This window comes from Filicampus tigris, chromosome 13 (genome assembly GCF_054856515.1).
Source record: "Filicampus tigris isolate MCC_2025a chromosome 13, RoL_Ftig_1.0, whole genome shotgun sequence".
NCBI lineage: Eukaryota > Metazoa > Chordata > Actinopteri > Syngnathiformes > Syngnathidae > Filicampus > Filicampus tigris.
This window is the reverse complement of record NC_141229.1, coordinates 18,609,069-18,624,562: the sequence shown is the minus strand read 5'-3', so window position 1 is coordinate 18,624,562 and position 15,494 is coordinate 18,609,069. Positions and strand designations below refer to the sequence as shown.

General features: G+C 40.9%; 3 protein-coding genes across 5 annotated transcripts in view; 1 reads left to right on the top strand and 2 right to left on the bottom strand.

Moving 5' to 3' along the window:
- Positions 1 to 4,174, top strand: part of rock2a (rho-associated, coiled-coil containing protein kinase 2a) — a 41,876-nt gene extending 37,702 nt beyond the window's left edge. The window contains exons 30-33 of one of the 2 annotated variants that reach the window (XM_086049386.1): positions 63 to 330; positions 398 to 611; positions 1,795 to 1,842; positions 2,913 to 4,174. In XM_086049386.1, the coding sequence (XP_085905512.1) occupies positions 63 to 330; positions 398 to 611; positions 1,795 to 1,842; positions 2,913 to 2,916 (534 nt within the window). In that variant the 3' untranslated portion in view covers positions 2,917 to 4,174. The remainder of the gene's footprint in view (positions 1 to 62; positions 331 to 397; positions 612 to 1,794; positions 1,843 to 2,912) is intronic. The other variant, XM_086049387.1, reaches the window with a different exon arrangement.
- A 652-nt stretch (positions 4,175 to 4,826) lies between these two features.
- slc66a3 (solute carrier family 66 member 3) lies at positions 4,827 to 10,817 on the bottom strand. Of its 2 annotated transcripts, XM_086049475.1 has the most exons (8): positions 10,529 to 10,817; positions 9,739 to 9,821; positions 9,553 to 9,622; positions 9,398 to 9,455; positions 7,329 to 7,449; positions 7,171 to 7,212; positions 5,436 to 5,578; positions 4,827 to 5,360 (listed from the first exon to the last, which is right to left on the bottom strand). In XM_086049475.1, exons 1-7 carry the CDS (start codon positions 10,672 to 10,674, stop codon positions 5,478 to 5,480), a joined length of 621 nt encoding a protein of 206 aa, XP_085905601.1. In that variant the 5' UTR covers positions 10,675 to 10,817; the 3' UTR covers positions 4,827 to 5,360; positions 5,436 to 5,477. The 2 variants fall into 2 exon arrangements, with proteins under 2 accessions (XP_085905601.1, XP_085905599.1); XM_086049473.1 differs by having other exon boundaries at positions 4,827 to 5,578; positions 10,529 to 10,816.
- A 2,226-nt stretch (positions 10,818 to 13,043) lies between these two features.
- On the bottom strand, positions 13,044 to 15,425 carry cimip5 (ciliary microtubule inner protein 5). The gene is made up of 3 exons (XM_086049720.1): positions 14,838 to 15,425; positions 14,727 to 14,766; positions 13,044 to 14,065 (listed from the first exon to the last, which is right to left on the bottom strand). Exons 1-3 carry the CDS (start codon positions 15,059 to 15,061, stop codon positions 13,868 to 13,870), a joined length of 462 nt encoding a protein of 153 aa, XP_085905846.1. The 5' UTR covers positions 15,062 to 15,425; the 3' UTR covers positions 13,044 to 13,867.
- Positions 15,426 to 15,494: the final 69 nt, after the last annotated feature.

Genomic DNA, 15,494 nt, shown 5'->3' with positions numbered 1-15,494 from the left:
AATGCACTTGAGTTAAAATAAAAATGAAGAACTTGAATTATGCCTTTCTTTTGGCGGTTCAGATTCTTTATGCCAATGAAGGGGAGAGCAAAAAGGAGCCCGAATTTGCTGTCGAGCCTCTGCCAATCGGTGAAAAGTCCAGCTACATCTGTCACAAAGGCCACGAGTTCATCCCCACACTGTACCACTTCCCCACCAACTGTGAGGCGTGCACCAAACCACTGTGGAATATGTTCAAGCCTCCGCCTGCTTTGGAATGTCGGCGCTGCCACATTAAGTGCCACAAGGATCATATGGACAAAAAGGAGGAGATCATCGCTCCTTGCAAAGGTAAAGTTGATCGAAGTCATTTTTCAAGTGGAGTAACAAGAATCCAATAACCACTTTGTCACCTCAGTGAACTATGACGTGTCTACGGCGAAGAACCTGCTGCTGCTCGCCATGTCTCAGGAGGAGCAGCAGAAGTGGGTGAGCCGGCTGGTCAAGAAGATTCCCAAGAAGCCGCCACCTCCGGAGAACTTTTCACGCTCCTCGCCACGCGCTTCCATGAAAGTCCAGCCCAGTCAGTCCATGAGGAGACCCAGTCGACAGCTCCCCACCAGCAAGAGCAGGTGCGGTAGGAAAATACACTCATTGTTGCCAGTGACTAATTCACTTGCTTGCGTTGCCAAGTATTCACATTCCTCAATTGATGCCTTGTCACTTTGGAAGATGCCGTATGTCTCAGCATTCTTCTAAATTGACCCACTTTTTCCACAAGACATGGGGGTTAATTGAAAGTTTATAAGTTACATATTTGGGCATGGTAAACATTATTTAAAAAAAAAAGTTAATTCCATTTTTAATTTTTTTTTTTTTTAAGTTTAAGTACTTTGTCAATCTTATGCTGTAAATGTTCATATCAATATCCGGTTCAACAGGCTGTTTAAGGTGTGAGGTGGGCCTTACCTTAGGTGTGCCAAAAGACTTTCAAGTAATGCAACTTAAGAAAAATAAAAACGTCATCTTCTATAGTAACGGTAAAATACATTTTTAGTTCCTACAATGTGGGCCTAAACAAAAAAAAAAAAAACCCCTAGGGAAAATTTGTGTTTTGTGACAGGAGGCTCACGGTCAAAAACAAATGCTGTCTGCAGGAAACAATGGCAACCAGTAGAGGGCGTAATGAATACAGAACCAACTAATATAGGAGGAAAATCAACAGGAAGCTGGCAAATTCCCCAAGTTCCTTCATCCAAATGACACATACAAGAAACTCAAGGGCGGCGAGGTCTACGCTTTATTTAACACACTAAAAAAAAGGTCCGGTAGTTCATCTCTTAATGTTATTGATGACTGTGTTAGTGTTGCTGCTGTTGCAATTAAAACATGCTAAAGTGGATCAAGATGTGTCTTTAGTAGGCTTTGCTCGATCAGCAAAACAGAGGGTGGACCCAATATACCTGTTTGGGTTGCCTTTTAACCACATTTATTGCTTATTTTGACGAATATGTGCTTCAAATTGCCGCGAACAGTTTGGGTTACGATTCTTCTGTTGACCATTTTTCGGAGGGAATCCCACAGAGAGGATTGGAAGCTCCTTGTTTTGTTTCTTGAGGGTGTACAAATACTCTTGTCCGTAGTGTACATTACAATTACGTACTCTAGATTTGTACCCGTGCCAGACTGCTTTCCACTCACTGTCTTGTAAATTCAATTCCCCCGTTTTAGGACAAAAGTATCCTTGTCCCCAATTTTTTGCGGTGGGACCTTCGACACACCGTTTGACTCATGAACAAATGTTTCATTCACTAGATCAAATGGCCTCAAACTGATGCGACAAGATTCCAGCAGTGGACTATGGTGATGAAGATGATTTCTCTCGTGTTTCTTTCATCTTGGGTCACTTTGTGGTGGTGGGCAACATGCACGTTGGGCTCAATGCACGTGTCAGCTTGCGGTGTTTAAATGAACGCTTTCTTAGAGGATGGACTTCACACTGACTAAAGTGGGGACCCTCATTTACACTATTTGATTGCCTTGTTTTCCTTATTAACCATTATTATGTACCGTAATTATTTAGCAAGGATATCAAGTAAGCCGTTTGAGCATTTAACAAATACAAATACAGTTGTTCTTCTATTGCATCATAGTCATTCTACCAGTGCACTGAATTGTCTTACTGGTGAGTAAGTACAAGCGTACGAGCACATGGACCCTAATGTGGATATTATACAATATCTAATAAATGCTCAGAGGGCTTTTTGTGTACTTTTCAAGTGACATGCAGGGTACATCCACAATATGCCTGTTTACATTGGAAGAAGTAACCCAATTTGATGACCAATTTGCACGTAAATAACTCCACAAGTGTCAAAACCAGGCAGTAACGACATGGGAGTAATCAGTAATAAAAATAAATATGAAATGTTACATACTGGTTAGTTGGCCTGCGCTGACTCATCTTCCCTCCAATTGATTTCAATGAGGCTCATGTGGGCAATTATTTTTGCTTTTTTTAAGGATAGACACTGCATTCAGGAATCATACTTCCTGGTTCATGCTTAGACTCAACAGCGGGTGTCTTTTAAATGTGTGTGTCCGTGTTTGAGCAGACACGTCACCAGTCGGTGTATTTTGATGATGAAAGTTATCCGCGCCATCCCATCTGGGTCTGATTCCGATCTGAAAATATCCCAGTCCGTGTGCATTTTTCCCCACTGCCATGACGCATATTTTAATTGCTCCCTTTGGGCCTCCAAAAAAACAAAACAGAATTCACTTGAGCCATTTGGTTTAAATCCAACTTGAGTGACAATAAATGAAGTATATGGCATTTTTTGTTGTTGTTGTTGATTTATTTATTTTTTTCCCCCCCCTCCTCTTCTGCAAAGCAAATTATTTCAACTTTCAACTGTTTTGTCTCGCTCTAGCTAACCATGTGCAGGAAGACCGGTTGCACCCTGAGGACGTTCCCTCTTAAAATGAAGACTATTGCAAAGCTCCACTGGCCAATCAGCACACTGCCCTTCACTTTTCCACGAGTCACCCTCCTGCTCGACGCCGCGACTTCCAACAGCTCATCTCTTCAAGGCGACGCGGCCGTACGTGAGCTTTGGCAGCCCTCGACTCTTCTCGGGAGCGTCGGACGCAGACTTTAAAGTGTGTCTCGGGAGATTCGTTGCTCCCACAGAACAAGATGGGCTGCGCAGACCTCAACGCTTGATTGAAGGACCCTCATCTCCTCCTCTTTGTGGATCGTGGCCAAAATACTATGTGTGTTATCGTTGTCGGTATGATGAAGGGGTTTCTTGCGGAAAACTACACAGAAAAGATCATAAAAGTCCCACCGCTCGTTGGTGTAGTTCAGCAGAGCTTTCAGGTGTGTTCACACTGCTCACAGAAACTTGAAGAAGCGATTTTAGCGACAGAGCCACCAAAGTGCTGCTTATTACGATCGCGCCTGTCCTACGTGAACAGAAATTCACTTTGAACGACGGCTCCTGTTTCTCCCACCGCTCTGCACTTATCAGTTCAGCGTTCTGTTGTTTACTGAATTAAAGGGATGCAACGTCTTCGCCTTCCTGATCCAATTGCTCAGCACCTGCTGTTTGAATGTAAAAACTGGGATGTACCAGAGTCAAGACACAAGCATTGTATTCCTTGGATCCAAACTTACTTGACTGAAGCGCTTTGTTAATGACAAAGCGAGCGAATGACCGTGCATGTCTGCTTCTTGTCACGCGCGTACACACTGCGACACGTAAGATGTGTGTCATTTGCCACGATGAAGCGGAGGGAAGCGTACCAATGAGCAGTTAAAATCCAGTCGACGTACTGAACGGCACTATTGCATTCATAGTTTTTCTTCGAAGGTGGTGATTGTGATATTTTTGTATTAAAAGTAACCTGACGTTGGTGTGGGCACATTGTTGTGTGTGGATGTGGCTCTTATAGCAAGTGGAGAGACACTGAGTCTTTGTGTGTGCGCGATCTCCTTTAACTATCAAGCATGTTTTATACATATATATATACACAGTAGTATACACAGTATATATTTTACATGCCATACAGTGCACATATTATTTATACAGCTGTCTCCACTTTGTATTTAAGGGCTTTACATCCAGACTGCATGTTGGCTACCAAATAGTTCTCTATAATAACCACTTCAACAATAAAGATGTGGATGTGCCTTCTGGCTCTTCAGTTATCATTTGTCTTTGCTGAAATAAACTATAGACTGGGTAACTCACTCACCACACAATATTATCATTATATTGATTGCCTTCAATAAGCAAAAAATGTGTGTGTGTATTTATATGTATGTGTATATATATATACATACATACACATATATATGTGTGTGTGTGTACATATACATATCTATACATGGGCCCATGGTGGGTGACTGGTTAGCACGTCCGCCTCAGTGCGGAGGTCGCGGGTTTGAATCCGGCCCCAGCCTTCCTGTGTGTAGTTTGCATGTTCTCCCCGTGCCTACGTGGGTTTTCTCCGGTTACTTCCACATTCCAAAAACATGCATGGTAGGGTGATTGGATGCGCTAAATTGCCACTAGGTGGGGTTGTGAGCGTGTTTGTCTCTGTGTGCCCTGCGATTGGCTGGCAACCGATTCAGGGTGTAACCCCACCTACTGCCCGAAGACAGCTGGGGATAGGCCCCAGCACGCCCGTGACCCTTGAGAGGATAAGGGGTTTGGATAATGGATGTGTGTGTGTGTGTATATGTAAAACTTGACAAAAAGGTCATCTTGCACATCAATCGCACAAATGATAACTCAAGTCTGATATCAAGCTGGCAAATGACTTTTCTTCAGGAGCAAAAATATCATCATTAGCTTTATTAGATTATGATTAAACAACTTTATAAAAATCTACAAAAGGTACCCAAGCAGGTATAATGCTGATATTTGATCTTTTTGATGATGTATCAGAGGATAACCATATCATACAATAGATCACGATATTGGTAGTAGAGTACACACCCACCAACCACAACATTGGGGACACCTGCAACAAGAGCTGTATCAAACCTGAAAGATAATGCTTCAGGTTTGATTGACCCTGACAATGTACTAATGCGGTTATAAATTACACTCTCTGGTAGATATTAGTAAAAAATGAGCATTATCTTTGTAAATGCATAATTTCCCTATTATGCAGTGGCTACAAGAAGCATCACAAAGCAAGGCAGTAAAAGTTAAGGTTTATTTTAAATATGGTTTGGAAAAGAACTTAACTCATAAACACCATCATTTATCCTGAGTTGTAAAGTGTCACGTTAGTCCTTTCCCACTACAAAACTATTTACAGCGTAATAAAATATTGGTGTGTTCTTTTTTTCTGGCCATTGGAATGTTCTTTAAAAAAAAATAATAATGGGAGTTAGAAGCACATTTTACAGGTAGAAAAGCTATTTACTTAACAGTTGTAACCTGCCAGGCTTGATCTTGCCGTAACATTGCTCTCTAAAGTGCTCAGTCCTCTTTGATGGCGCCGCGCCCGTGTCTTTGGTAATGGAGCACGCTGAGAAGCACCCACAGGTTCAGGAAGGTCATGGCAACGAACCGCACCAGAACTGCGCTCAGAAACAGAGATGATGTGAGATCATGGATGGGCAACTTAAATCCCGGACGGTAGTACAATTTTTCATTAGTGCTACTGGGAGCGCATACACTATATTACCAAAAGTATTCGCTCACCCATTCAAATGATCAGAATCAGTTGTCCTAATCACTTGGCCTGGCCAGAGGTATATAAAATCAAGCACTCAGCCATGCAGACTGGGAAACAAGACATTTGTGAAAGAATAGGCCTCTCTCAGGAGCTCACTGAATTCCAGCATGGAACTGTCATAGGATGCCAACTGTGCAACAAATCCAGTCGTGAAATTTCCTCGCTCCTCAGTCAACTGTCAGCTCTATTGTAACAAAATGGAAGCGTTTGGCTTTTCGACTTTCTGCACAGTCAATTGCTACAGAGCTACAAACGTCATGTGACCTTCAGATTAGCCCAAGTCCAGTACGCAGAGAAATTTGGTGGAGGAGGAATTATGGTGTGGGGTTGTTTTTCAGGAGCTGGGCTTGGCCCCTAAGTTCCAGTAAAAGGAACTTTGAATGCTTCAGGATACCAAAACATTTTGGACGATTCCATTCTCCCAACCTTGTGGGAACAGTTTGGAGGGAGCCCCTTCCTCTTCCAACATAACTGTGCACCAGTGCACAAAGCAAGGTCCATAAAGACATGGATAACAAGAGTCTGGTGTGGATGAATTTGACTGGCCTGACCTGAACCCGATAGAACATCTTTGGAATGAATTAGAGCGGAGACTGAGAGCCAGCCCTTCTCGACCAACATCAGCGTGTGACCTCACCAATGCGCTTTTGGAAGAATGGTCCAAAATTCCTATAAACACTCTCCTTGTGGACAGTCTTCCCAGAAGAGTTGACGCTGTAATAGCTGCAAAAGGTGGACCGACATCATATTGAAGTCTGTGGGTTAGGAATGGGATGGCACCTCAGTTCATAGTATGAGTCAAGGCAGGTGAGCGAATACTTTTGGTAATATAGTGTAGTTCCACGCCCTTTCCTAACCAGATGGATTACAAAAAATGACATTTTAGATATGGACAATACATGCTATTAAAATGTTTCATTTTTCATAATAGATTTTTCAATGCATGTACAAAAACCCACTGTCACAACCTAACAACATAGCAGACAACAAAATAACCACACACTAATTTTTTCCCCCAGTGCAAAGGGCGCTCCTGCATAAAAAATACCATTCAAGGATGGCATGAAACTGTTGAACAAGAAATTAATGTTGTATTTTTCTTTTTTCACAAAAATCAACTCGCTTCAAATTTTAATATTATTGAGGTAGTATGTAATAAAAATATTTTTGATGGGAGTGGGGGAAATTAATCAAAGGTTCACTCAACAGTACAATAGTAGCTTTATTTACACTGGTTTTGTTTTGCTTACATATTGGAATTCTGTCAACCTTCTACCATGGAAAATAGCAAAAAAAGTTAAAAAAGGTCTTTGTATTTTGTTTCTATATGACTGCATACTTTCATAATTTATATTCCACTTTCATGAGGACATAATCCCTTTTCTGATTACATCAACAGCCATGATCCAGGCTACACCACACCGCAGTATTTACCGTGCACGTCTCCAGTTGTCGCTATGGTGGTGTAAATCCGAGCTGAAAAGAGATGCACAGTGAGTGATCGCATCTAATACCCAATCAATCATGGGATGAAATGCTTATTTACTCAATGGCAATCAGGAAGAAAATATCTCTCTATTGATTTGCCGTACTTGCACATGTGTAGGTGGCCAGCGCCCAAGTGAGGGCGCTCACCTGTCCAGCATCCTTTGACCTCCACAAACACTGCAGTTGGGCAAACTTGCTGGATGCACTAATCAATGTGCACAGGCTCTGAGAAAAGAGAGAAGTTCAAACACAAGTTCATAAACTAAACAATATGCAATTTATAATGTGTAAAAATAGAAAAATACAGTATGTAAAAACAAATCACACATTTGTACACACACTGGAGGTTTCCACCATGCACATCAAGTTTAATGTACGTCCTACACACTTAAATGATCTATATTAATACCGTGCCTCCAATTTGCAATCATTGTTCAAATGTGACTGTAAAATACGGACTATGTTGTCACATTTAGATTTTCATTATTTCAACGTCTTAAGTTTCTCTTACGATGCACAATGGAACTATTATAGATGTGTAATTTGTCCAGTCTATTTGACAAATGCACTGTGTGTTTGAAAAGAATTGGAGTCATTTTAAAGTCAGCTCCTAAAGTATGCAGACGTTTTGAGTAATGTTTTCACACAAGGTGAAAAAGAGGAGGAACAGGAAACCATAAGAGGGAACACGGTTGGTAGAAAGACGTGGGTGGAAGATGTTCCGTAGAGCTGCAGGTCAGGTCAAGTGCATCGGGGAGCCCGGGGAAGTGTTTTGCGCGTGTGTGCAGGTGCAGAAGAAAAAAGTGAGAATGACCATCGTGCGAGGTCGGACCTGGCCAATCAGAAGACAACTTGCGGTTAAGAAAGGGAAACGTACTGTCTTGTGCTGAATGGTTCAGCTCTCCTTGTGCATGTTTGCTTGGTTGGGTGAGCTAATCAGAACCGACAACCCAGAGGTTGTGGGTTCGATCCCTGGCCATTGTGACGATGTCGAAGTAGGGCTGCTCGATTATAAAAAACATATTAATCACGATTATTTGGGGAATACTTAAAATCACAATTATTCAAATGATCATCTATTTTTTGGGTACAAAACAATAAAATACTTGAACTTAAGAAATATAAAGACAAATTTCTTTGAAACACTATAATTGTGTAAGCTCCTTTATTGGACCGAACAAAATTCATAAAATTAGTTATTATTAAATTTAAAAAGGTGCAAATGTATAAATTCAAGTTTGATTTCCTAGCGTAAACATTGGATATAAATGTATATTAATAATTGTTTTTTTACGATTATACCAATTTTGTAATCGCGGAGTGTAATAATCATAATTGTAATTGAATTTCGATTAATGGCACAGCCCGATGTCAAAGTATCCTTGAGCAAGAGACTGACCCCCCAGCAGTGTTGTTTTCGTCGACGAGGACGAAATTATTTAGTTAACGCCCCTTTTTTTTCATGATGATAACGAGACGATGATCAGCTAAATGTGGCTCTTCGATGACTAAAATATGATGTGACATATTTGACTGGACAAAATTGTTAGCGTGTGGTCTGTCAGACGTTCAAAAATGCATGACCGGAATCGTTCAGATTTTAGAATGTCAGTGCTTATTTTGATTTCAAATTTGACTTGTCCTTATCTTCGCACTCTTCCCAACAAAATAATGCGCGGAGGGTAACCAGAGAGGTAATGTTAATTACCAATTAGATTGATTTTATTCAACTAGTAGGAAAATAATTCTCAGACACATTATGCTGATTTTCTTCCAACAGTACATACATGAATTCGGTATGTACGTATCTTTGCACGGATGCTACATGAATCCACACATTGACAATTAGAAGATTTTTTTTAAAGTTCCGCTTTAACGGCTTGCAAATTTGCTGTTACGTCTCTGGAGTGCCTGCTCACCGATCAACTAAGTCGATCTTCTGTCCTATTTCTGAAAACGTAACTGTGAATGAACCGTAGTGAATTTTGCCAAAAAGACCTCATGATGTTTACCCCCTTTACATAATTCACAATTTACAACCCAGCATTGCTCAATGCAGGACTGTTGGCCTTTGTACGCCATCTTAAGATACTGTACAAATCAACATTCACTCCATTACTGCAGACAAAACGACATCATTCACTCATAGCAGCCAGTCACAAAGACTAGGTACCATTGCAAAATCGATGATCCATTTATCCACTGTAAGGAGCCGCCAACCCACGACAAAGCTAAATGTGTAGCGTTAAGGTGCATGACACAGAGGTAACAACACTGAAATGTTCCTCAGTGTGAACAATTCCAGAAGAGACTGTGGCAGAAGGATACACAATGCTGTACATGAGGCTGTTCTGCAGTCGGCCGCTGTAGAGAAGAATCAAAAGCAGAAGAACCACATCTGAGGACACAAAACATTCCTATTCATTTTCAACAACAAAAATGCTAGCATTTTACGCACTACTTAAAACAACAAATAAACACGGATTTGGACAGACTGGGAAAGTGTGGCCTCACCTTGCGCAATGAGAATGGGATATTCCAGGTAAGTTGGAGATGGGTAGTCATAATATATCTGGTATGTAACAAACACAATGTACCTGCGAAGCAGATGACAAGTCAAAGTTAGATTCCGAGCTGCTTGATAGTCAGAATGGATGCGAGAAGCGGCCATGCTAACGCAAATGGCGTGGCGTAAAAGCAGATGATAACAAATGTCCACATTCCACAGGTAGCCTAGCATGATGATCCTTCTGCTATTTAAATGCTAGTGACATGATATGAGGCACACCTGCACTATCTGATAAGTTCCAATGTGAGAGCTGTAGAAATGACTTTATTTGTAAAATGTCAACTGGATCTCATTAGATGAAGTCATAAACAAAGTGACCTAATTTATTGCACCAATGACAATACAGCACATTACAGAACTGTGCGCAACTCTAAAACCAGCACTAAGCTTTGTTGGCTGCAAGTTATTGTCGCGAAGTAAACAGTAAATATTAGGAGAGGAGAGATGGAGGAAAACCCTCCAAACAATTGTGGGTACAAATGGTTGGTTCTTTGCTTGTTTACAGTGCTCTGCGACTGGAGACTCCAGCATACTCGCGACCTTATTGTGGATCCCGACGCGCTGTAGAAATCAGATGGCGTGGCACGATCCCACGTGAATGTCTTGTTAAAACAATCTCCAAAAATAAGCGCTGTTTCAAAATTAAAGCGAGTGCTGCTTTACTTTACTACCAATGAATGACGATGTGCATGACCTTAACAAAAACACACATTTCTATTACTTCAATATACTCACCCGACAAGTTCGAGCACAAGACTTTTGAGGCTGACTCCAGTTGAGGATTTAGCTCGCAACAGTACGAAGATCTGTGGGAACTTCAGCACCATGCACACCAACAATGTTGAAACATTGGCGAAGTGCAACAAAGTGTCAGATTGCATATTGTCCAATGGTTACGATTCCAAAATATGACCTACATAAGCATCAGCCAGCCGGACACTGCTATGGATGCGCTCTCGCTAGTTTCGGAGAGCATCATTTCCGTTGCTGCATTTCAAAATAAAATATAAAACGGCTTATTCACCGCGCTTTCTAACAAAGGTTGCAAATGAATGCTTTTATTCTGAATACGCATTCCTCTCGCTTCTTTTGTGCACATTGTAATCCGTTCAATGCCAAATTAATGTTCGGAGAGAAATGAGTAATGCTTTGCCAAGGTATGACAAATATAATGCAACAACATAAAATTTGGGTGAACCTGTTTTGATTTCCAAAAAAAGAGGACACTCGGCCCGGCCTCGAGATACTGAAATAATTCTCAAATATGCCATACATGATAGATACATGATCAATATATTTAAAAATAATTCTCAAATATGCCATACATGATAGATACATGACCAATATATTTAAAAAGTAGGGCTACACGATATTGGAAAAAATATGCAACATGGGTGTTGTATATTGCAATATCGATATTATTGTGATATTTAACATGTGCATAAATAAATTCTCTTCATTATTATAAACTTTATCTAATGAAATATTTTTTCATGGGGAAAAATATGAATGTATTCTTATCTAATTAAGTTCTTTAGTGTTAGCGATGCCCCTAGATAAAGTACCCAGATAGTAAAATATGTTAAACCAATGTTGAATTTGGGCTAAGAAGGTTGATTTTTGGTTACAGTTGAAGATTGATGATTTTGTCAACATTGAAGTTTGTGATGAAAAGATGCAGTTGAATCTACATTGTATTTTGGTTGAATTAAAACATTTGAAAGGTCAATGTATGATGAATGTTGAATCGCTGTCATCTCTCTTTACCCTTCTCTTTTTTCTCCTTCAGCGGAGGGGGGTGTATGCTAAGGGGGCCGGGTCTTTTTTTAAAAACTGCAAAATGTGTGTGCGTGTTTGTATAGGATACGCCAGTGTTGGTGCAGTTGCGTGAAAACGTTTTCATTTCTTTTCCATTTCCGTGCAGGGCTCTAACTCAAAAATGGTACATCCCAAAACAGTCTATCTTTTAGTATGGTTTTGAGCTCGCCAAGATGAACATATGGATTTTAAGTCACCAAGTTGACTGTTTAGGTGTCACCCTTGTATTTGTTCACAAGTTCACAAACCGATTTAAGTTGGAGGCACTCATCAGTTTGCAGGTGTGTAAGTACACAGAGGGAGCAATAGTTTTTGTCATTAGTTCACAAACATTGTTTATTATTTTTGAAAGGGTATAATGTATCTGTTGTCTAGCATTTTATTCATATCCGGCAGATCAATCACGTTTGTGAGAACAAACACGCTCCATAAAAGGACTTTTTTCACCAACGCGATCAAGCGGGTCAAATAGTCCATCCTTGAGCCCCGCCCATTTTTTTCCATGTGCATGCGTGTGGTTGTCTTTGTGCAGGTGTGGAGGGACGACTGGTGCTGGGACCAGGTACGAGCAATCATCATCAGCGGCATATAAACTGGTCCCAAACACCACCTCGTTGTCCGTACAACATTCTCAAAGTAGAGTTTGTGCGGCTAGCCACTATCATGAGCATTCTCAAGTCGTTTCAGACTTGACCCTGCTTTGTTTAGAAATTTTCAGATTACCTTGCACCCTGCCTGTCAGTGTCAACCCTGCACTGTGAACTCCGTCTGCTACCAGGCAAACCCTGGATTCATTGTCCGTACTGCACCTGGACAACTCAACCTTGCTCAACTGAACATCCAACTGTTTGACTCAAACTCAGCATTGTATTTCCCAAGTTGTCTCCAGTCTCTGCAATTGTGCCCGCCACATGCCCAGATCCCGGATACTGTGTCTAGACACCCTCAGTGGCTTCAAGACTTAGCTACTACCAGATGATTGAGATGATGGTTGAATCGATATTATTACCTTAACAGTGATCAAATTAAAAATCAATAAAATGTGCATGTAGATTCTGGTTAGATAATGGATGAATCAATATTGATATTGTGTGATTTATGGTTGAAAAGAAAACATCGACTCAACATATTATCAACCTTGCGCTTTCTGTCTAATTTTAAATTTAGATTCAATACTTAAGACGAACCATATTCACGGCAATTTTTTCTCGATGGGCTTTGCTTGCCTTCTCTTCTCTCTATCTCTCTCACAAAAAACACTCTGCCTCTTATTTGTCACGCAAAATATCAATCAAATTAAATGCATGTTAATTGGTCCCATGAACAACAATTAAATAGGCCTACGGACTTTTTCATGAATTTATAAAATCGCCCAAGTCCACTGGACCAAAAGAGGACGTTTGGTCACTCTAATAAAACACAAACACATGAGTCTGAAACCAGGGAAACAATCATCATTTGAAACGCTTAGATTTCTCAAGACATGCCAAACCATGTACAACAATTGGCACACATTCAGAAGAAGTAGATGTATGTTAATAAAGACATCAGTTTGAACAATATTTATCTTATTAAATTGTCATTGAGTGAATACAAAATGTGCATTATTTGCAAAACAATGGATGGTTATTTTTGATAGTCTCTTGTTATAATGCTGCATTCGAAGAAGGTGGGAAATCTCATTCATCCCACTCGGTTTGTCTCAATCCCGACCTCAAAGCGTTCAAGACGAATGTAAAGAACAAAGATGGCTGATTCCAATAAATAGTTTGTTGTTCTGGTTAATCACAACACGTTTTCAACTCCAGCAAACGTTCTTCACAATTTCCTTCATTGATATAAATAAAGCAAAATCTTATGTTCAAAGCATTTAATTCATTTCAACAAATATAACTTCATTAGGGGAGCAAACGGCACATCTTCATGCAATCAGTACAAATCACATTATGTGAAGTTATTTCAAATAACCAAATGAATGTAATAATAAATAAATAAAGCTAAATATATGTTTCTAATGTTGTAAGTGATGTTTTGCCATTCACAGGGTCACATTCAATGGGTCACATCGAAGTCGGTTGATGGTACTTATTTTTCCTTGACTTCGCTACTCGGACCTTGCAGTTCAAAGCGACGTTCTAGTACACTATTCATAGTCGGAAGTCAGAAAGGTTCGACTTCCCACCTTCCTCGAATGCAGCAAAATATCACACCTTTGTCAACTCATGCGTCCAGAGGAGTGAATATGAAGTGACTGATCTAGCGTGACATCATCTCTGGATCCTGTTTGCATTTGTGGTGGCTTGCAGACCAGGACAAAAGTCGGTCTAGTCTAATCAGTTCACGGCCTAGTGGTGTCGACAATCGGCTTCCAAATATTTGGTTAGTTGTGTTGGGGGCACAATCCGAGAAGAGCGATGAATTGTCAGGTAAAGACTCTTCTGTCTTCAGTTCTCCCTACAGGCATGCAGCAGATAAAAATTACAGTTGAAACATCGATAGCAAAGGCCCCAGTAGGGTGCATCAATCAAAATTCTACCAAAATCCAATATTATGCAAAGTAGCCGTGCAGGAATTTAAAACATTTTTAAACGATTTTTAAAATGCGACAGATTCGTGCGCTCACTGCTCTTCTTGTGCGCGGTGTGCTAAAATGACCAAAACAGTGCACCACACATAAAGTGACAATCATTTTTATGACAATTCAGTCACGAAGTCTAGAGATTAACCTGTGAAAGGCAATATGGTGGCCCAGAGTCATACAGGCTGCCTGAAAACAGTAAAGAAAGAGTACAGTGAACCCCCCAGCGATCGAGCCGTACTAAAATAAGTGTGCCCTGCGATTGGCTGGCAACCGATTCAGGGTGTCCCCCGCCTACCGCCCAAAGACTGCTGGGATAGGCTCCAGCACTCCCCGCGACCCTTGTGAGGACAAGCGGTATAGATAATGGATGGATGGATGTTTTGTTGTGTATTGTTTTAACACTACTTTTGGGTTAGTTGACTGATTGTTATAGTTGGATCAAGATGTTCGCATGGTATTTATAAAGTTCAGAGAAGATTGCTCACTGCCATATTTATTATTTCTAAGCCATATTCGTTCAACAATGAAACTTACCAACGGATCGTAATTCCGTAAGAAACTCCAATTCTTGTCCCTGTGAACGTATTGTTGTTGTCAAGCATTGTTTATTTTTCGATCTTTATGGCCCGATGAACGTGAACTCACCATTCCAGCACTGCTCTCCTTTCACTCCAAACCATTTCTTTCCACGCTTGGTCTTGTTTGACTGGATCACTCGCGTCTACATCCCGCGTCGAGGACGTCGCGTCATTCGCCCTCTGCAGACTTTTGGCCGCGGGTGGTTGCTTTGTTATCGGGCTGCTTCCTTTCGCTCGTTTCGGCAGCCGGTAGCCAGCAGATGACGCGCGTCTAAGATTGTTCAAGTCCATTTTGCTCAAGAGTAAACCTAAATGACTTATTCAGAGCTACTTACACAGTCTGTCTGCAGCCCCACTGTAATTTCAGGTCAGATCACTGGCGGATCAAATCACGGTCACCACTTCCGTGTGTTTACGTTTCCAGGGAAACAGAGAGTGCATTGGTCTGTATCACAAAGCAGGCTTAGTGAAAACTGAGCCTGCTAACCCTCAAATGAGGGAAATTCTTGTGGATTCCGTTTCAAAAAGGGAGGCAACTCAAACCAGAGAAAGAGGGTGGCCATTTTGTCACTTCAGTCAAGTGAAAATGACATCACAGTTACTCAGGGCTCAGATAACGGCCAATGGCTCATCTTAAAAAAACAGGTGAAGTGAACAGGTGACAAAACGGCTGCCCCCTGGCTAAAAACGGGTGGATTTTCCTGCTTAACTCATTTCACAAATG